Source organism: Emys orbicularis, chromosome 13 (assembly GCF_028017835.1).
Source record: "Emys orbicularis isolate rEmyOrb1 chromosome 13, rEmyOrb1.hap1, whole genome shotgun sequence".
Lineage (NCBI taxonomy): Eukaryota > Metazoa > Chordata > Testudines > Emydidae > Emys > Emys orbicularis.
The window spans coordinates 42588827-42609835 of record NC_088695.1 but is presented as its reverse complement, the minus strand read 5'-3'; the positions used below and the strand labels follow the sequence as shown (position 1 = coordinate 42609835).

Genomic DNA, 21009 nt, shown 5'->3' with positions numbered 1-21009 from the left:
GTGCTGGGGTGGAGGGTGATGCTGCGGGTGGCCAGTGCCCCCTCGGTAGGGTGAGGAGAAAGAGGCAGAAGAGGACGCTGGCCTATGATTTTGCCCCCCTCCGTCTCCCCATGAATTTGGACCTTGGTTGGCTTGCAAAAAAAGACAAATTGCAGTTGGTGGGTCACTTTATTAAAAAGTTTAGGTATCACTGATCTAGCTCAAAGAATATCCACTTATTGTGTGCAAGATGGACACTTTCACATGCCTGTAGCTTTATAAAATCTCTTAGAATTGGTAGTAAAACTACGTGATTATCTGTGCCAATTAGTTACATGTGAACTCCCTACATTCCTGTGGCCCAGACTAGTCCAGGTACAAGGGACAAGGTCCTTGCCAAGCTGCCAATACAAACATCTTTTTGTAAGCTTACTCTTTTTCAGACAAGCCATTTAAAACAGACTGTGGTCTTGACTGTAGATTAGAGGCGTAGTGTTTGGCATATCCCTGAATTTTAAAATGGAGGAAGGTAAAACATGCAAAGGAAATATGGAAATGGTATCTAAGAAATTCAGTGTCAGCAGCTCAGTGGTAAAACTGTATAGATAATGCTTTATTATACAGTGCTATAACCTTTTACGTACTTCATAGAATAGCACTAATGGAAATAACAAACCCTGAAACCAGCTACTTGCGAAAGACAGAAGCATATGTCTTTGGTCAGGATAAAGTCTCTGGGTTTTTTTATTTTTTTCCTTTTACTGAAACTGGACATTTTAAAAAATGTAATTACAATAAGTAACCATGTGTAATTGAAACTAGTTTTGTTGTAAATACTAAAATTTAAAAAATATCTGAGAGGGAAATACAGGCATGTGACTTGAGTTTCTGAAAATAGCTCTGTTTATTCCTAGCCGTCAGAACCAACTTAAAGATCAGCAGCAGCAGCAACAGCAGGTAGTATCGTTGTGCCAGCTTCCAGATGAGGCAGAATGTCTGACTGTGCCAAGGTATAAGCGAGACCTAGTGCAGAAACTCAAGATTCTGAGGCAAGAATTGTCGCAGCACCAACCCCAAGCTGGCCACTGTCGTATTGAAGTCTCCAGGGAAGAGATTTTTGAGGTAATCTGAAGATAAGGAAACTCTACCCATTTTTAAGTGACGGGAGAGAGAGAGTAGGGGAGGGAACTTTTCCGAGGGGGTGGCGATGGTAAGGGTTGAGGAGAGTGTATAGATAATCATAGATCCTAGATGGGATGGGATTCTCTTCCAGGAAAGAAATGAAAAGGGAGGGGCAGTTGTTTAGGAGAGGGGAGGGTGTAGATTGAAAATTTAGATTTTTTTTTTTAAATAAATATAACAGGTAAATAACTTCATATAGCATTCATCTTTGATATTGTAATTACACAGTATGTATCTCAAATGCACATTTTTGTTCAGATTTTTGAAAATCAGACCATTTAAATTCATGAATTCTCAAGGCTGCTGACTGACAGGAGACACCCAAAGTGCAGTGTTCTCACTGGAATTTTGCAACATTGTTTTGCTGAAATGATCTTATGCAGTTGTAATTCTTTGGCTCCCCTCCACTGCAACCTTCTCACTTTACACTCAACTTCCAAGTCTCCACATTGTGGTCACCATTTTTCCACCCAAGCGGGATTGGATGAGTCTTCCTTTGAAGACTCGCTCATCTCACTTGAATTAGCTGGGGGGCTGCTGTACAGTAATCAGACATGCCAACTCACAAATTTATCATGAGTGACGCGATTTCTAAGTAAAATTGAGCCTCACTCACGATCTTGCGATAGAACTCTCAAATGTCAGGAATTTTTTATATATATTTGCTTAAAAAAAAAAAAAAAAATTTGAGAGCTATCGCGAGATCATGAGTGAGGCCTCATTTTACTTAGAAATCACTGTCAGCCAACAACTTGCCCTCTCCAGGGCGCTCGCTGTATTAGAAAGGTACGTTTTTAGCTGTGTGGTTGCAGAGGAAAGGATGAAAATGTGACCTGAGAGCACCTTAGAGGCTCAGAAACCAGTAGGGAAATAGAGAACCCACATTTCATTGGCTTAAAAATCATGAGGACTTTTTTTTAATCTCATGATATTTGGGGGTCTGACTCATGATTTTCTAATAGCAAGGGTTGACAACACTGAATGAAAGCTGTAGTCCCTTGGAGGCGGGGTGCTAGCTCCAGGGGATCATGACATTGCTCTCAAATAGAAACTGTACATTTAATACCCAGTTCTTCATTCCTCCTACCTCTTTGTTCTTCAGTTTCTTTGTCCACACATTTTCTTCCCATAGTGTGTGGGAGTTACCTGATAGAGGTGTAACTCTAGGTTTCCCAGTAGCAGAGGGCATCCAGTGCTTGCAATATTTGATATTCCTTAATGCTCCCCTGAAGGTTTGTTTTTGTACCTATCCTTTACAGATTGCCCATGTTTTGTCTTCTCAGACAGGAGAAATGAGCCCTTATATAGCACTTACAATTTTCAAAGCAGTTTACTGACAATTATAGCTTTTAATTACTTGTAGAAGCTATAGAAGGACAAAACAAAAGAGAAACGATCCCTGCACATGACAAGCAATTTAAGGATCCATGGGTTTTCTAGCATATCTATTCTTTTATTTGACGGGTAATGTTATATTGGTAGAAAACATAGTAGTCTGAGAAATGGTGGTTAATAACTGAAAGGACACCGTCTGGTTTAGGTACTGAGAGTCAAATGATTTACCGTAACAAATAGTAGTAGGATGTCTATCCATAAACAGCAGTGAATAAGACAGTAGATGGTGTGATTGCAGGAGTCTTACAGGCAAGTCATGAAGATGAGGCCGAAGGACCTGTGGAAGCGATTAATGATAAAATTTCGTGGAGAAGAAGGCCTTGATTATGGAGGGGTTGCCAGGTATGCTAGAAAACATGATCTAAATTATCCTGCTTCTAAGTACTGTGTCTTTTTAAAGTCTTTTTTTAATGTGTGTTCCACTAATAACTTGTACATCAAAATTTTCTCTCTGTTTTCTGGTGTTTCTCTAGAGTAGAAAATATTAATTCCTTTGTTGGGGTATATCTTGTAAGTAAATCTGCAAGATTACTGCAGATCTTAACATAGATGCATTTTAAATGTGAGACATGTTTCTAGTAACTCCACTGAAGATGTAGTTGGTTTTTCCCCCCTCTGGTTACTGAAGCTTAGATATCGGAGAGTTTACACCATTAAGAACTGACTCCACCTTGTGGTACATTTTTGGTAAGAAAAGTGAGTCTAATATTGTAGTTTTGAATGAAAAACTTTGACTAGGATTTAAAGTCAAATGTTAGCAGTTACTAGAGTAGGGAAGTAAGCCTATTTTAATTTTTCACTTGTTAAAAACACATTTTTTTCTGCTGGTAGCAAATGTTTCAGTTTAAACATCGTTTAAAATGGTTTTGATATAACAGCTACAAGTATTTTAACATATGAAGTCCTTGTTGCTACTGTAAAATAACCTAGATGCTACTGTAATACAGTCAAAAATATTAATATGCCCATCCTTGCTGGCATATGGATGTGTGACCTGTGAATTAAATAAGCTGTGAGATAGAAGTTAACGTATTTATTGTGGTGAATAGTACTTTTATGTTAAATTCTAAAAAATACATAAGTAGTGGGAATTGCAACTTTCATTCATTCTTAAGCATCCATCTGCCCCCCAAATTTGGGTAGTATTTCTTTGGCATCTCTAGGTGCTGTATGGCAGGTTGTCGTAATGAAAGACACATGGCAACTATTATATTGAACATATCTTTAGACCCCTGCGTGGATACAAAATGTGTATCTGCATCTGATCCGCGATCCGCAAAAATGTTCCGCAGATATCCACATCCGCGGATATAAAGCAGATAACCGTGGAGTTGAAGGGCTCTACATAACTTTACTTGATTTTACTTAATAACACTACAGTGTGTTTGCTTCATGTAACCTCCCATCCCTGGAGGATAACTTCTCATTTTAATCATTACTGTTACAACAATCTAATATTTTGCTGACTTAATTACAGCTGCTTGTTCAGTTATAACAAAAATGTTTCAAAAGTAGAAATAACAGATGCAGTAAAGTGTCATTTTCCGTGCTTCTGCTAATGTTTTCTAGCACTACTTCTGGTTGGCCTACCTTGGACAATCAGCCCTCTGCTTTGCTGGCAGCCAAAGAAGCAAAGGAGCAGTATGAAAAATTATGGCTGTTCCCCTCTGCCCCTTAAACCAATATTTACCAATCAGTGCAAACCTATGTAGCACTTTAAATTGAAGCCTTTAAAGTAAATGGCCTTCAGGTAATGGATACGTTCAGCAGAGTATCATACAGCAGTGTTGTATAGTGAGTAAAATATACAAAGTACAACTTTGTCTTAAATGTGTAATGCCTAAAGAAGGGGAAGCAACCAGATACTATTGAGATTAAGTTGAAGAAAAGGCTTGCAGAGTTTTCAAGTACTGTATGCTTACTGGGCGAGTAAAAGTAATTTCTGCTTTCTGTCCTGTTTATAGCTTAACTCTATATTCATCGCTATAAATATTTACAGTTGAAAACCTAAATTTTTGCACAACTTGTCAACCTAGAAATGTATTTGAAACATGCAGTAAAATTATTATTTTATTTCCCCAGGGAATGGCTTTACCTGTTGTCTCATGAAATGTTGAATCCATATTATGGCCTCTTCCAGTATTCACGAGATGATATCTATACGCTGCAAATCAACCCAGACTCTGCAGTTAACCCGGTACAAATGATGACAAATTTACAGAACTCATTCTTTCTGTGACCTAGGAAATTCATCTTCGAATTAGCATGGGGAATGCCTTAGACTTAGGAGTCTAATTCTCACATTATCATTGCTAGAAATTGAATTTGTGCAATGGCATGACCCCTTTGTATTTAGAATTAAAGAAAAATACCAAATATTTCTCCTTAATCTCGGTGCCAGATGTTTGAATTGCTTTACGGAAAGCAATTCAAACAAGTTTCTGTGCTGAGTAATAGGATCTCTGAATTGTTGCCAACCAAGTTCTGAAAGTGTGACAACAAAAAACCTAGAAACTTTTTGATTGTAAAGTCTTAATTCTGAAATTTGAAATTCAGTAAGTACTCTCTCTGGAAGTCTGATTTAGTTGAATGCATTTGTTTTTCTTTTAATTCCAGGAACACTTATCATATTTCCATTTTGTTGGACGGATTATGGGGATGGCTGTGTTTCATGGACATTATATTGATGGGGGCTTCACATTGCCTTTCTATAAGCAATTGCTAGGAAAGCCAATTACTCTCGATGACATGGAATTGGTTGACCCAGATCTTCATAACAGCTTAGTCTGGATACTGTATGTATTGCACATTTAATAATTATGATATTTAAAATTTTGTTAGAATTAATACAAATGTCTAAGGTAGAGTTACAGTATATCTTTCTAGACTAAGTATATCTTTATAGTGTTCATAGTAAACAAAAGCTTTTTTAAAAATGGAGTATTTCAGCTTTATAGAGGCATGGATGTGTGTAGTGAATGTAATTTTTGAACATGGAAGAATTTTTGATTCACTGAGCTTATCAGAAACTATAACTTAGTTTTTCTATTTACTGATCATTTAAACCAGGGGTTGGCAACCTTTCAGAAGTGGTGTGCCGAGTCTTCATTTATTCAGTCTAATTTCAGGTTTCACTTGCCAGTAATACATTTTAATGTTTTTAGAAGGTCTCTTTCTATAATACTGTATATAACTAAACTATTGTTGTATGTAAAGTAAATACGTTTTTTTAAATGTTTAAGAAGCTTCATTTAAAATTAAATTAAAATGCAGACCGGTGGCCAGGACCCGGGCAGTGTGAGTGCCACTGAAAATCAGCTCACGTGCCGCTTTTGGCACGCGTGCCATAGGTTGCCTACCCCTGATGTAAACCATTAAAGAGCAGCAGCATGTTGCTAAAAGTGTTGCATCAAAAGGTTTGACAGTGTTCCAAAATATAATTCAAGAATAATAAAGAAGTAATAGGTTTTCTTGTGTTATGCTTATTATCAATATTTTGAAACCAAATCTGATTAGAAAATTAAATTGAGGTGTCTATCATAAGTATTTATGAATGTAATACATTTGCAGAGTATGTCTTCTTCACTGAACCATTTGTTTGTTTCCCTCCACAAGAGAGAATGATATTACAGGCGTCTTGGACCATACGTTCTGTGTGGAACACAATGCTTATGGGGAAATTATTCAACATGAACTGAAACCCAATGGCAAAAGCATCCCTGTCACAGAGGAAAATAAAAAAGAATATGTCAGGTATTAAATAATCATCCATCTATTTTTTCAAGCAAAGCTTCTCTTTTAGTTTCCTCCCTGAGAGAGTTTGGCTTGTTTGAATTTATTGCCAGTGCCACATTTATCTAAGCACTAGTACAGTACTTTTATTGTGCTGGGTTGCTGTCAGTAAGTTTAGTTTTGGGGCTGGATAAAGTGCAGGGTTATTGTGTTTGAATATATTTTTCACAAAACGAATTTGCACTTGATTTGCAGGCTTTATGTAAACTGGCGGTTTTTACGAGGAATTGAAGCTCAGTTTCTAGCACTGCAGAAGGGATTTAATGAAGTAATCCCACAACATCTGCTGAAGACATTTGATGAGAAGGAGTTAGAGGTCAGTACACTAATGTTACATTATGTCATCAAGTGTAACAATAAAAGGCTAAGTTGCATCCCCAGTGCTTTTGGGGTTTTGCAGGTGCAATATTACAAGCACCCACAGTTAAACACAAAAGGTCATCCAAGCCTTGGAATTTTGAGGTTGATCTCTTACACCTTCACTTCTGTATATCTTCTACAGAATCAGTAGCTGGGTTTGTCAGCTTGAAGCATTCTCTCGCTCTCTCATATGGTCTGCATTGTTTAACTCTGTTTAGTAGAGTGTATTCACACAGGTTTGGGCATTTGTTTTTGTTAATCTTGGGAGTGACCGAATAGGGTGTTTCATAGTGACTGTAGAAGTAGCCACTTCCTTTATTTCAATCAGTTCTGATAGGACATTTAGTATGGATCCCTCTCTTGTACCTTGGTTCAGTTGGTTTTCTGTTTCGAAGTATCTACAATCACCTCATTTTGGTCCAGAGTGTTCTCTGTAGTGGAGGTGGCAGTGCATTACCCTTAAAGACGCATGTATGCCTTAGCACTGCCACTAAGTGCTCTACTAAACGTAAAGATCCAGCACCTGAAATACCATATTGCCCTGGACAAATGCAGCAGGTTCCCAAAGTCTGTTTTTAAAAACCGACATCTAATATAGAATCCGTAGCTGGGATTTTTCTCTCTATCAATCCTGCACAACCACAGAGCCATTGTATGTGTGTTGGTTTATAAAATGGCTAAAGTATGAATTATCCACGTTTTCCTGTGTTTCCTTTTGTAAAGTTATTGTTATTATACTGGAATAAATTATGATTACTGTATGGCCTGCTCACTGGGAGAATAAACAAGCAAATTCAGAATAGTTTTGTGTATGCCTCATGAGAACTGGGAACAAAGCATTCTCTGTCAAGAGGATCTGGCTTCTAGAGGAACCAGCTTCCAGAGGAGATTAGGCAAATCCAGAGTTTGACTCTTTCAGAAATACTGCAAAACCTTCTTTGAAATAGGCCTTTCCACCCTCGCAAGAATGACATGCACAATACTGACACTCCCCTCTGCTCAAAGACAACCATTTCCGCCCCAAAATAAAAACATTATAAATGCACATAGAGGTTTTATTCAAAAAAGGAAGACGTGCCAGAGACTCCATGAAGTTCACTAGGGACTTGGCTATTGCTATTGATTTTTAAACTGAAGGCGTTCAGATGTAATGGTGATAAAACTCTTAGACACATGTTCACAGTGCAGAGTTTTTATTTAAGCTCTGACAGAATCAGGGGATGGATGTTATAACAAAATTAAAACAAAGTCCAAGATACATTTTACTTGTGCATTTGTCTTGTAAATGTGTTTAAACTGATTTGTACAATATGTGTGGATATAACTGCAATAAAAAGTTACATTAAGAGGGGAAAAAACAGAATTAGTTGAATTCTGAGAGCCAGATTATACCCCCAGCTACTCATAAGAAACTCCTTCTTTTGAACTCAGTGGCAGCAATGCAACATCTGAATGAAGAATTTAACCTGTAAAGTATACATCTGGAAACACATGACACTTTCAAGCTCCCTAAATTATCTTTGCCATACAACTTTTGGATATTGGCTGCTCTGTTTGAAATGAAGTTTAAATATGACACCTTGAAAATGGATTCATTGTATGACATTTCTTACTACAGAATAAAATGATATAATTCTATGTGCCTTTAAACAAGAGAGAGAGCCTGTAACTTTCCATTTGCACTGAAATCTATAGGTATTTTTTTAAAACATGTATTATATTTTGATGCTTAGATGTAATGTCACTTATTTGTATTGACCATTGATGATGTATACAATTATTAACAGCTCATCATTTGTGGACTTGGAAAGATTGATGTTAATGACTGGAAGGCAAATACTAGGTTAAAACACTGTACTCCAGACAGCAACATTGTGAAATGGTTCTGGAAAGCTGTGGAGCTCTTCGATGAAGAGAGAAGAGCACGATTGCTCCAGTTTGTGACCGGCTCATCCAGAGTGCCTCTTCAGGGTTTTAAAGCATTACAAGGTAAAAGTTCGATGGGAACCAACTTAAAATGGATCCATTTGAGGAAAGAAATAGCACATCACAGAAACCTTGCATAAAATTAAGATTATTGGTCTGTAATGTGACTTGTGTTTTTTTTTTTTTTGTTTTTTTTTTTTGTTTTTACAAAGGGGTTTTCAGTGGTCTTGATTAGCTGTTTTCAGTATCATTTATCAGTTACTCTTCTCTCCTGTCCCATAACCTTGTGACTCTCAGCTGTAACCTGCCCTATTCTTTCACTCAGTAAAGCGCTTCATTCTCTAGTCTTCTCTAATTGTAGTGAACTCTGGACATCAGAGACCTATATGTGATTCTCTTGGCTGTTTTTTTTTTTTTTTTCCTGGCAGCCTGTTTTGTAATATTCACTTTACGATCCCTCACCGCCTCTTCAGCTGTCTACAATTCACTCCCTGGCCAGGAAAGCCAACAAGTAACTTCTTTGTGACTATAACAGGGGTGAGAGAGACTCTTGTGATGTTGACTTCTTCATGGAAGGAGCCACATGGTGGTGAGCAGGCCAGGAACAGAAAGAATCTACCACATTATCCAACTGCCTTTGGAACTCTGATAGAATCTCTACCTTTCTACAGCAACAGTTCTTAACTTTGTCATCCATGCTGCTAGGTGAACAAAATCAGAGGCAATCAGTTCAGCCCTGTTTGCTCTCTCAAGATGGAGGAAAGTGTCTAAGAGAACACACTCACCAAATACACCTCTACCCCGATATAAAGCTGTCCTCGGGAGCCAAAAAATCTTACCACGTTATAGGTGAAACCGCGTTATATCGAATTTGCTTTGATCCGCCGGAGTGCACAGCTCCGCCCCCCCCGGAGCACTGCTTTACCGCGTTATCTCCAAATTCGTGTTATACCGGGTCACGTTATATTGGGGTAGCGGTGTAGAAGTATTTTCTTTACCGGTAGAAAGGCTGGATTCCAACTGAGCAAAAACCTTGTGATATCAGTTGCCACTTACAAAAGCCAGGGGTTCTGGAAACCAACTATCCCCACCCAGCCTTCTCACTCACATAGGGCCTGCGTAGTCTTTTGGGTTCCTCAGATGGCATAGATCCCCTGCAGTACTAAGGTTTCATTAATGGGCGTTAGTACCTGTTAGCAGAATGCAGTACTCCACTGAGTGCTAACACATATAGGAGGAGCTCTATACTATGTTGCATATTTAAATGGCAACATGAAAAGCTTAAGCAAAGGTGGCAGCCCCATGTTCATTTAGGTGCTTTCTCTCCTATGATTAACTCATTGTATTACCCACTAGATACTTGCCTTGTTTAATGTTCTGTTAGTGACCCCTATTACTGCCATGGCTAACTTAACCTGTGTGTTAAATCCTTAACATGAGCTAGAATTTTGCAGCACATACTGTATCCTAGTGTTTGGGAAGGGCCATACAACCACCCAAGTGCCCAGTGGGGCCTTGACTACCACAGAAGTTGTACCACTTTAGCTATATTGGTATAGTTAGTTGTACAACCCCTAAGGTCAAATCAGCGGTAGAAGCAGTCTGCCAGTATAGCTATACCAGTGCACTATACTGATAAAATGCTGCTAACATGGATGCAGCTAGTACTGGCAACGCTGTAGCTTTTAGTTATATAACTGATTCCATCATCACCCTGAGTGTAGTAAGCTGTATCGGTAAAAGTGCAGTTCTTCAAGTTATTGTCCCTATGGGTGCATTCGCCGTAGGATGTGCATGCGCTGGTGCACTCTTGATTGCAGATTTTAGTTAACAGTGTGCATGGATCCATGCCTTTGCTCTATACATCCCCTCTGGTGCAAGGGTATGTGAGGGGGTGGACCCGCCAAGGCTCCAGTTCCTTCTCAACTGCCCTTGGTTCGAAACAAAGCATAGCAGAGTTTTCTGTTAGCTTCTCCACTACTGCCTTCTTAAGCTGAGGGAGGCTAGATTGAAGTTCCTCCTGATGGAGTGCTCCGCTGTCTGAGACCTGTAGGATGTGACTCCCCTCCCTGGCACAATGGCCTTAGTCACTCAGGCTGCAGCAGTGACTTCCAGAGACCATGAAGCAGCTTCAGAACTGAAGCACTCTTAAGAGGTGGTAAACTCATTCCCTGGGGAGAGTCTCCAAGTTACCTCTTAGGACAGAGAGCAAGGTGACCTTGCATCCCAGTATGGGTACTGCTGAGGCTTCTGTGTGTACCCCCACCCCCAGTACCAAGCTACCATTACCCACCAAAAAAACTTCTCTTATGCCTTGTGCTAAGAAGTCTTCTAACAAACTGCACCAAGCACCTCCATAGTTGGCCTGGGAACTGGAGATCTCCAGACACACTGACTTCTCCTAAGAAGCCTTGTTCAACTGTGCTTCGGTACTGCCCTCCTCTGGACACAGCCACAAAGAACACACAGACTTTACCTCTGTAGTGTACACTTGGAGTGCATGGACTGTACTTTTTGCACAGGCCCCAGTACCATCTCAGGTTCTTATTGAGCACTGTCCAGGTTTCTCTCCCATGAAGACTTCTTAGTTACGGAAAAGCCTGGGTCTCCCCTCCTAAGGAATACCTAGAGGGATCCCTCCCCGGTACTATTTCACCATTCGCAGCCAGAGCTTCCTTCTGTTATCCTGGATCCCAGCACACAAGCTTGATCACTATGAAACCCCAGTAACGATCCAGCCCCCACTACCTATGCTTGGGGCTCCTCCATTGGACACAGGAGAAGATACCTTCTCAGATTCAGAGGTTTCAGTCTAGGATTCTACCATTCTTTCCATTCTAACCCCCCCTCTGGAGATATTTCCCAAGGAGATCACTGAAACAACAGACATTCATGTCATCCCTGGCAGGAGATCACGCTCTTTGCTTATATATCACCACAGTGGGCTTTTTGGAACACATGGACTCTGTACGGTGACCAGTATTATAGGGTACCCTCCAGAAAGCCCACTGTGGTGTTGCATAAGGAAAGGAAAAGGATGGTCCTGTCCTGGATGACATGAATGTTTGCTGCTTCTTGGACCTCCTTCTCTAATCCCTGGGGATCTATATGCCTTCAACAAAGACATGACTTACCATATCTCAGATTGCTCAGCATTCTTGACTTTTTCAATACCAGACCTATGTGAGACCCCTCCAGAAAGAGGTCCAGCTCTTACAAGAAGAGGCCCTCCTTGATGGTGACCTCCCAGTCTGCATCTTCTTCCAAAAAGCCATTTTGACAGGCTTGCAAAATGCTGTTGCGAATTCCCTGAGCAGGGCACTTCCAAAACCGTGAGAGGCGACTCAGCAACTCGGTTTTTCAGCTTATTTGCCAGTCCTGGGGCCTTCCAGAGGTGGATCTCTTTTCAACGCCGTCCAGTGCAAAATGCCAACGCTTCTGCTCGTGGAGTAGGGAGAATGGGTACAGACACAACTCCCTGGGGAACGCCCTACTCTTCCTTTAGCCTCAGTCTCTTGTACGCCTGCCCTCCAGCACCATCTTGATAGCACCATCCTGGCCAAGGCAAGTGTGATTCCCAGAGCTGCTTCATCTCTCTCTGAACATCTCTTTGCCTTCCTCTTGCAGATCTCCTGACACTGGACTTGGGCACGACAATGCACCCCAGTTTCTTATCTCTGCACCTCAAGGGCTGGCTCCTCGATAGTTCTCAGGCATAGAATTGGGCTGCTCTCCAGAAGTTCAGTCCATACTCCTGAGCAGTAGGAAACCAAGTACAAGGAAAATCTATCTGCAAAAGTGGAGGCACTTCCAAGTCTAGTGTACCCATCGATCCATATCCCCTTGTGAATCTCTCCTCACAGACGTACTAGGTTACCTGCTGAATTTAAACATACAAGGTTATCACTGAGCTCCATTATGAGTTACCTGGCTGCTATTAGAGCCTTTCATCCACCAATCAAAGGATTTTCTGTTTCTACCTCACCCACATTCCATAAGGGTTTGTTTTATCTGTTTCGTCATGTTAAGGAGTCTGCACCATCGTGGGACCTTAATCTGCTTCTCAATGCCTTAAGGAGCCCAGCTGTTCACACCTCTACCTGTCTTCAAGACTTTGTTCCTAGTAGCCATAACTATAGCCAGAAGGGTAGGGAAGTTAAGGGCACTCATGGTTGACCCTCCCTACTTACATTTTGCCATGACAAGGTGACCTTTTGCCCCCATCCTCATTTCCTGCCTAAGGTCTCTTCAGAATTCCATGTCACTTAGAACATCTGACTACCAGTGCTTTACCCCAAGCCTCATTCCTTGAGGGAGGAAGCTAGCCTCCATACCTTGGATGTAAGAAGGGCCATTGCCTTTTACCTAGAGGCAGAACAAGAGCCTGGAGGGAAAATCCTGAAATGTGTTGATCTCCTTTGCCAAGAGAATGGACAGCCAGTTTCTGCTCAGACTATGTAAATGGGTTTCTGATGCATTCTAGCTTGTTACAAAGCTGCAGGAGCGCATCCTCCTGCTAAGCAGACTGCTCATTCCAACAGGCCCAGTCCACCTTTATAGCCCTTCTTAAAGACATACCCATCATGTACAACTGCAGAGCAGCAACCTGGTCTTGTGTGCACATGTTCTCTGGGCACTATGCTATTCAACCTGCTTCCAGGTCAGAGAGAACCTAGAGCAGCACTCTCTTCAGCGCTGTGCTGAGATCCGCCTCCATGTCAAGACACTGCTATAGTTGAGCAGCCAGAGGGACAATAACTCAAAGAAGGAGAGGTTACTTATCTATACAGTAACTGGAAGTTGAGATGTGTTGTCCCTATGGGTGCTCCACATCCTGCCTTTCTTTTCTTCTGCTGTGAAGTCTTCCTGTGCTTCCAGTCTGAGGAGGAACTGGAGCAGTGGCGGGTCCACCCTCCCTATATACTCTCACACTAGATCACAAGGATGTATAGAGTGTAGGCGCGGACCCACAGGCACTGCTAACTAAAATTACTGATCAAGAGTGCACAGGTGCATGCACATCCTATGATGGAGTATCCATGGGACAAAACATCTCTAAGAACTCCAGTTACTGTAAGGTAATAACTTCTCCTTTTGCTAATATACTACACTAGGGGCTTTTGCCATCACAGCTGTCTTGGTCACAAATCACACCCTTGTAAATGTGACCCTGAAGTGGATGCTGTTTATACAGGTATAAATGTGCTTACACCAGTGTAGATTAGTCTGGTACGAGGAGAAATCAGCTATAGTGGTATGAATGCAACCACACTATAAGTTGTATTAGTTTAAAAAAAAAAAAATCACACCCCTAACTGAAATAGTGATACCTGTATAAAAACTGTGTGTGGATCAGGCTCTACTATATTACCTTAGTGCAATACAGATTTACATTTGTACTGATAGTTCTTGTGTATCTTTCACTGGCTTAAACAGTCTGAGTGTTGTGCATGTGTGAAGAAAACCAAATTTCTGTCTGATGGGGAAATGTGGAGAGACAGCTTTTCCATTTGCTGTTCTGTGTGTTCTCTCCCTCCCTGCCACAATATTATACTGTTTTCATTTCCTTAGTACATGGCTCATCTGTCTCACCTGCTTGTTTACGTCTCACTCTGCCTTCTTAACAGTTACAAAATAGTAGTTTGGGGGTTATATCCTGTAGTAGTGCTAGAGAATTCATCTTTACTGGATTTGCAGGTGCTGCGGGGCCCAGGCTATTTACAATACACCAGATTGATGCCAGCACTAATAACTTGCCGAAAGCTCATACCTGGTAAGACCATGTTACGTTTTCACTCCTCCATGGAAATATTGGCGTTTTGGTAAATGGACACGTGTCCATTGATATAGCACATCTAGATTATCAACTGTCATTTATTTCTCCTCTCCTGATAACTTTTCTGCTTGGTAAAGAATTCCATGTTTTATGGCAATAGGAGATAGCCAACAGAACTACATTGATATAAACAAAACCAGACTATCGTAATGTAATTTAATAATCTAATACAAGAAGTTGAATGCTTATCACCAAAGTGTTTCAAGGATGTTAAATGCAGTTGTAGTGCAACAGAACTGCATCAATTTTGGATTTCTTGGTAGAGTTGAAACTCATTCTAAAAAGCTTTTGTTTTTTGTTAACAGCTTTAATCGAATAGACATTCCTCCCTATGAAAGCTATGACAAGCTGTATGAGAAGCTGCTAACCGCCATTGAAGAAACATGTGGGTTTGCTGTGGAATGACCCTTTGCAGACTTACCTGAGACTCTATTTATACTCCTGTCAGCCAGAAAGCCCTCCCCTCAGCCAAGACTCAAGAAATGCTTGAAATACAGGAATGCTTTTCCTCTTTTACTCAAGAACACTGTGAGGAAAAGGACAATTTTGGAATTTTTTTTTTTTTTTGCCTTCAAGAAAATAGGTCCTGTGGCTCTTGCCATGGAACCATTCAGCTGCTATTAAAAACTAATATCTTGACCATACAGAATGCTGTGACTTTTACTACATTTTGACAGTTAAGCAGTATTCTACACTTAAAGACTACTACTATTTTTGTAAAAGGTAATCTGTTCTATTTGCCTACCTGATTTCTATTCTCACAGACAAGAAGACACAACTTCAGCAGTCGGTACAAATCACGTTTCAGCTCAAGTAAACATACTGAACAGCATCTATACCTGCTATTTTAAAAAAAAAAAAAATTGTTTTTGGATTATTCTAACTTTGCATAAAATTGGCTAAAAGAATCATTAACTTTTTAATTACAGCCACTTACATGTTAACTGCGTTTTCTTATAGTGAAATATTATATTCTGCATTATATGTTCACTTAAATGTTACCCAGAATTGGGCTTTTTATATTTTTCAAGCATGAATTACAGACATGAAGTTCTGTGTCCTGTTTCTATCAGTTGTCAGATTCCTAGTCTGAGTGAAATACTGCATTTGGTACAGTACTTTGTGTTAAATGTGGAATAGTCCTTTTTTAAAGAGCATTAGTCATTTCAGTTTTTTTAAACAAGCATTTTTGTAACAAGTTGATATTGTCGAGAGTATTTTTGATTTGCTTTCAATTTAAAACAAATGCTACATTTTAAAAAAATTCTTAAAGCATGCTGATGAGGTGATGTTGACAGTCTTCTGCCTGGTCATCAGTTCATGTTTCAGAACCCACTGTGTCTATCTAATCAACCAAAGCTTTTTATGTTCAAATGCAGCCAATTCACATTGTGTACTTTTTGATGCTTAAAGACTTATCAGGTAAACCACCTTTAATCTTTGTTTGGCTGCTCATGTCTTGTGGGTTTGCACAAATTACAAATAAGGAAAAGTAACTAACTCAAATGGCAAAAGCTCTTCTGTTAACAAACACGCACGATGTGATGTGCTTTGAAAATGAGGTGAGTAAAGCACAACACTGTCACTGGTTGTAGGGATGAGAGTAAATATATGTAAGAGTTAAACTGTGGGCTGGACAGTTCAAATGGGAACATAATGCACTACCAATGGAGGGAATCTTGGGCTGTTCAAATGAGCATCCTACTGTGAGGTCAGAGTGCTGTCTTTTTGGGGTATGGAGAAGGTAGGCTACTCACTGCACATTTTTTATAGCAGCATTCTTCTGCATGATCTGTAATCTACAACTGGCATTTTGCCTGCCCTCTTGCACAGTAATGAGGGCAGCAACATTTGGAGGTAATTTCGAATTTTTCTAATCAGTGTTGGGTTGTTGTTTTTTAACTTGGATCATAATTAATCATCAGAAATCTGCACTATTTTTACATTGATGAGAAACAAGAGTCTTGAACTTACTAAGACAATGGGATGTAAACAATTATTTCCTTTCACAGCATAAGTTATATAATGAACTAGTGATTTTTTTTTTGGTCTTGTCTATTCTATGTAGTTTGTGAATGTCAACATATAAATTCATTCTGCCAAATCTGACTGCTACAGCATGTAAGCTAATAATGGACTGTGTTCATTAGAATGATTGTTAAGAGCCTAATAGTACGTCTATTTGAGAGCAGTCGTAATGAGATCATACCATCATCACTGGTAGCCCAAATCCACACTTTCACTTATTTTCCTCAGTAGTATGATTGCTAGATGCTGCTTGTTCTAACAGACATACCCATCTGGGCTCATGCATGGTGGAGAGGTTAGTTGCTTGTTGATGCACACTGGAAGCAGCCAAGAGATCTGCTTTGGCAGCTGGGCTTGCAGTCTGCCAGACCTTTTTCCTCATTTGGAGGGCTTGCAGCTCTATGCTGAGCTCAGTCATGATGAGTGGTAACACTGCCTCTAAGAGACCTTCCCAAACTCTGAGGGTCATGAGATGGATTGTTCTCTAGAGACAGGGTTCTTTTGTCACTTCACAGGCTGGAAACTTCATTAGTGACTTGCAAGGCCTTTCTGTGCAAAGCTGCTGAGATGGTCTCACTACATTCTTCATCCAAAAGGAATGGCCTATTGACGGCACCACTCTCTGCGGGAGGTGGCTGTTCCTGCCCAAGGTATGGTTGGGATTTTTTCCACAGACAGGTCTCATCCCATGTGACTCCCCTGATCCTGCAAGCAGCTCTTCCCTGTGGTGTATGAACAGAAAAAACGCCTCATCCAAGTGACTCCTTGGGGAGGGGCAATGCAGATCTGTTACACTAGAGGACCCAGCCTGGGGATACCGAGCACAAATACTGTATCCCCAGGTTTGACTGCTGCAGCTCAGTGCCTCTTCTGAGCTGCCACTGTACAAGGTCTCTTGATGGCCTCTGGCCTCTGCTGTTTCAGGTATGCATCTCCCTCCCCACTGTAGTCTACTCCCTGCATTAAACAGCCAGAACACGCAGCTGTAGCTGGCCCCTATCCTAACCTCCTATAGGTTTGAGATGTTGAGTCCAATGTAAGGGTTTATTGGAATTTGCACACACAACAAAAACTAAAAAACCCTAATCCAGTGTTTGAAGTTTCACAGCAGCTTTAGCTGTAGGTGAATTGCTTTCCTGCTAGGCATTTTGGTGTTGTGTAATCCCTCTAGTACCACCAGTTTAATGTTGTAAAATCTAACTTCTTAAAATATTATGGACGTGGATAGACAAACTTAATATTGCTATCTATTTGATCAGTTATGAGGAATATATCAAGTATTCGGAGTGCCTTTTTACCTTCATAACAACTAAGAGCTTTAAATAAAGCACCCCAGCTGGCCAGAAGTTTTCTAATACATTTTGCAGAAGTATTGACCCATGAAATAGTTCCAAAAGCATGTCAGCCACTTTCCCTCAAACAGGTGCTAAGCCCTATTTTGCATTGAACCTTGGACTTTCACCCCATGATTAATGTGAATATTTATTTCAGCTTGTCCTTACTGGGTTTTACTTTATCCATTCTTTAGTTGCATAAAGTTGTTTTAGAGAAATGCTGCATCATGTTTTCATGCTGTTGCTTTTCATTATGAATGTTTAATTATGAACAGTGACTATTTTGTAGATTTCAAATATACAGCACATAGTTGAGTTTCAGAGGATTTAATTTCTCGCTGTAAAGAGTTTTGTAATGGTGCTTTGTACAGTATGTATTCTAATTTTTTTTTGCACATAGGTTCAGCTTCCCTAAACTGATTTATTTTTACCATTTTTTGTTGTATACTAGAGTCCAGAGCACACAAGTTTTCCTTTTGTATTTTTGTTGTACAACACTACATCTGTATTAAACTTCTGGTGCGTTTAAACTGGCTGCATTGATGGAAGTAAAAGCTTTGCTTCTATATCATAAGTATGCATCATACAGCTTAATGTAGCATGCTCACATTGCTTCAGATTTTAAACTGCACCATATAGTTAACAGGTGCCATTTGTTGTATTTAACACTATATAGTAGGTTTTTGACTCTGCCACATCCCAAGCTTTGTCTGTAGCTGTAATTAGTTTATACTCAAGTATAATTTCCCCTCCACAAACTGTTTTATTTTCTCATTTCTATTATATTTATTACAGAGTGTTTTTAGCATTGATATTCATTGTATTGCCATCCGTTACATGAGCTTTAACAAAACATCTGTATAAAATGGTTTTTAAAAACTTAATGTACCCATGCAGAAGTTGAGCAATAAATTGTATGCTGTTTGCACTGTCACAGCATCATTGGTTTAAAATCGTTTAAAGTTTTTAATTAAAGGTTTACTTTGACTTACATTTGTAACTTTAGAGATGTTCAGGGAGTCAGATCCAATCGTAGAGAGTATATTGTACAGGGTATGAAACTAATCTGATGCCTTCCTACATTTACCTGCATATACAGCAAGTATTAGGCCTTAAAACAGCATTCAGGAATGGATACTGTAGCCAGTTTTCCCTTATACAGTAGAACCTCGGAGTATGGAGGTTCATAACTCTGCAGTGTTCATAACTCTGAACAAAACATTATAGTGGGTCTTTCAAAATTTACAACTGAACATTGACTTAATATAGTTTGAAACTTTAATATCCAGAAGAAAAATGGTGCTTTTCCTTTATTTTTATTTTTTTAGTAGTTTAGGTTTAACAGTGCAGTACTGTATTTGCTTTTTGCTTTTTTTTTTTTTTTTTTTTCTCCGCTGCTGCCTGATTGCATACTTCTGGTTCCAAATGAGGTGTGTGGTTGATTGATTGGTGACTTCATAACACTGAGGTTCCACTTTACTTTGTCTCTTCTAGCTCCCTCTGTGCCTTTTAACTGTAGCCACTTGAATATCAACATGTCTCAAAGGGGAATTTCTCTCTTGATCAGTGAAGGGGTGACTATCCTGCTGCCTTTAGCTAATCTGAACAGAATTCCTTGCAGGAAAATATATATGTGAAAAATATGTGAAATCAAATCAATTAATACTTTTTGTCTTCATTCCAACTCATTAAGTTATAGCCCTGTTGGACCGGGGGGAGGAATTGGTCTCTTTTAGTATGTTAGCTGTTTGGAAGTGATTCTGTAAAAAAAAAAAAATTTTTTACGGCTATCGCCACCAGAAAAACTATTTAAGCTGTCAGAAGCTTCAGTCAAGGTGCAATTCTCTTCTTTCTCCCACCAAAGCTAGTGTGAACTTTTTTCCCACATGCATGAGACTAAATCTCATGAATGCTCTTGTGACTGAGTAGTTCTATTTCTCTTGTAAATTGCTTTCTGTAATCTCTTATCAGGCCAGACCCACAATGTTGAGTGACAGGTACCAATAGTCTTATACAAGCAAATCCCAAAGATTTCTGCTTCTAGCAGCTAACCATATAGGGAACAACCAACTTTAGGCAAGGCCTTTTACTGAAAATTCTGCTTTGGGTCCTGTTTAGTGAAAAGAGTGTATTCTAGGGGATGGATCTAAAACGTCTGGTTTTGTTAAACAGCAAGAGACTTAGTCCTTAACCTACTAATTAGCACTGTGCTTTAATGTGTCAGTTATTTTTCAAGCATATTAACATCCCTACTTTGCCTGTAAGGCTACAACACTGTTTGTAGCAGAGTGCGCACTTATTCCTTCACTTAATCTGCTAGCCCGTGTATTTCAGTAGCAGAGGTAAATAACAGCTTTACAGAAGACCAATACAAGAGCCACCTCTCAACTGCTGACTATTGGCAGCAAGTCCTAGCTGGAGGCTAGGATATTAAATTCAGATTGAACTTTAGGGTCTTTGCCTTAAATGTACTGTCAGTGTGTGGTTAGCTAGTCTACCTTACCTCAACATGATAGCTGAATAGGTTTTGCATTGAGAATGGTGAATGCAAGTATAATACATCTTACTTTACCCCACCAGTGTCAAACCCACTGCTTCCTTACCTGTTCTCAAATAAACTACAGTTAGTGTAACAAGATGTTGATTTTAGGTTTAAATGCTTGCATCATGTTACTAGGACAGTGTCTTTCCAAGTAGCTTAGTGAAGCAAAGTATGTGGACTTGAAAACAGCTTAGTTAAAGTCTACCTCAACCATGTGCAAATACTAACATGTTTTGACTGTTGTAGATATTCCCACCATGAAGGCAGGCTATAAGTAGTGCCTATAACTGGAGTTATTGCAGCAATCTGCTGATAGCAATTGCATAGAGAACCACTGTAAAATTGAAATGTAAAAGGACACTAATATGCTCACTCTAGGAAGTAATTAAGAGCCTGCAAGTTCTTGTACCAGTTTTATTCTTTAGCAAAAAGTGTTCTAGATTTTGAAGTGTGTGCGTGATTAAGAATGAGATGACAAGCTTGTTTGAGGACATGATTGGGCACAAGTACTGTAATCTCATTTAGTACTAGCTATTTAAGAGCCAAAACACTACAAAAATATATTCCTGGTTAAATCCTATGTAAATGTATCCTATAAGCACTATGTTGTAATGCTGTGTGCAGTGTAGTGAAGG

General features: G+C 39.7%; 1 protein-coding gene across 1 annotated transcript in view; it reads left to right on the top strand.

Moving 5' to 3' along the window:
- The window catches only part of SMURF2 (SMAD specific E3 ubiquitin protein ligase 2), a 104911-nt gene extending 86134 nt beyond the window's left edge, over nucleotides 1-18777 (top strand). Inside the window, exons 14-22 of the mRNA XM_065415331.1 lie at nucleotides 894-1101; nucleotides 2795-2898; nucleotides 4639-4753; nucleotides 5173-5351; nucleotides 6172-6309; nucleotides 6544-6664; nucleotides 8496-8697; nucleotides 14332-14407; nucleotides 14776-18777. Coding sequence (XP_065271403.1) covers nucleotides 894-1101; nucleotides 2795-2898; nucleotides 4639-4753; nucleotides 5173-5351; nucleotides 6172-6309; nucleotides 6544-6664; nucleotides 8496-8697; nucleotides 14332-14407; nucleotides 14776-14875 — 1243 coding nt within the window. The 3' untranslated portion in view covers nucleotides 14876-18777. The remainder of the gene's footprint in view (nucleotides 1-893; nucleotides 1102-2794; nucleotides 2899-4638; nucleotides 4754-5172; nucleotides 5352-6171; nucleotides 6310-6543; nucleotides 6665-8495; nucleotides 8698-14331; nucleotides 14408-14775) is intronic.
- Nucleotides 18778-21009: the final 2232 nt, after the last annotated feature.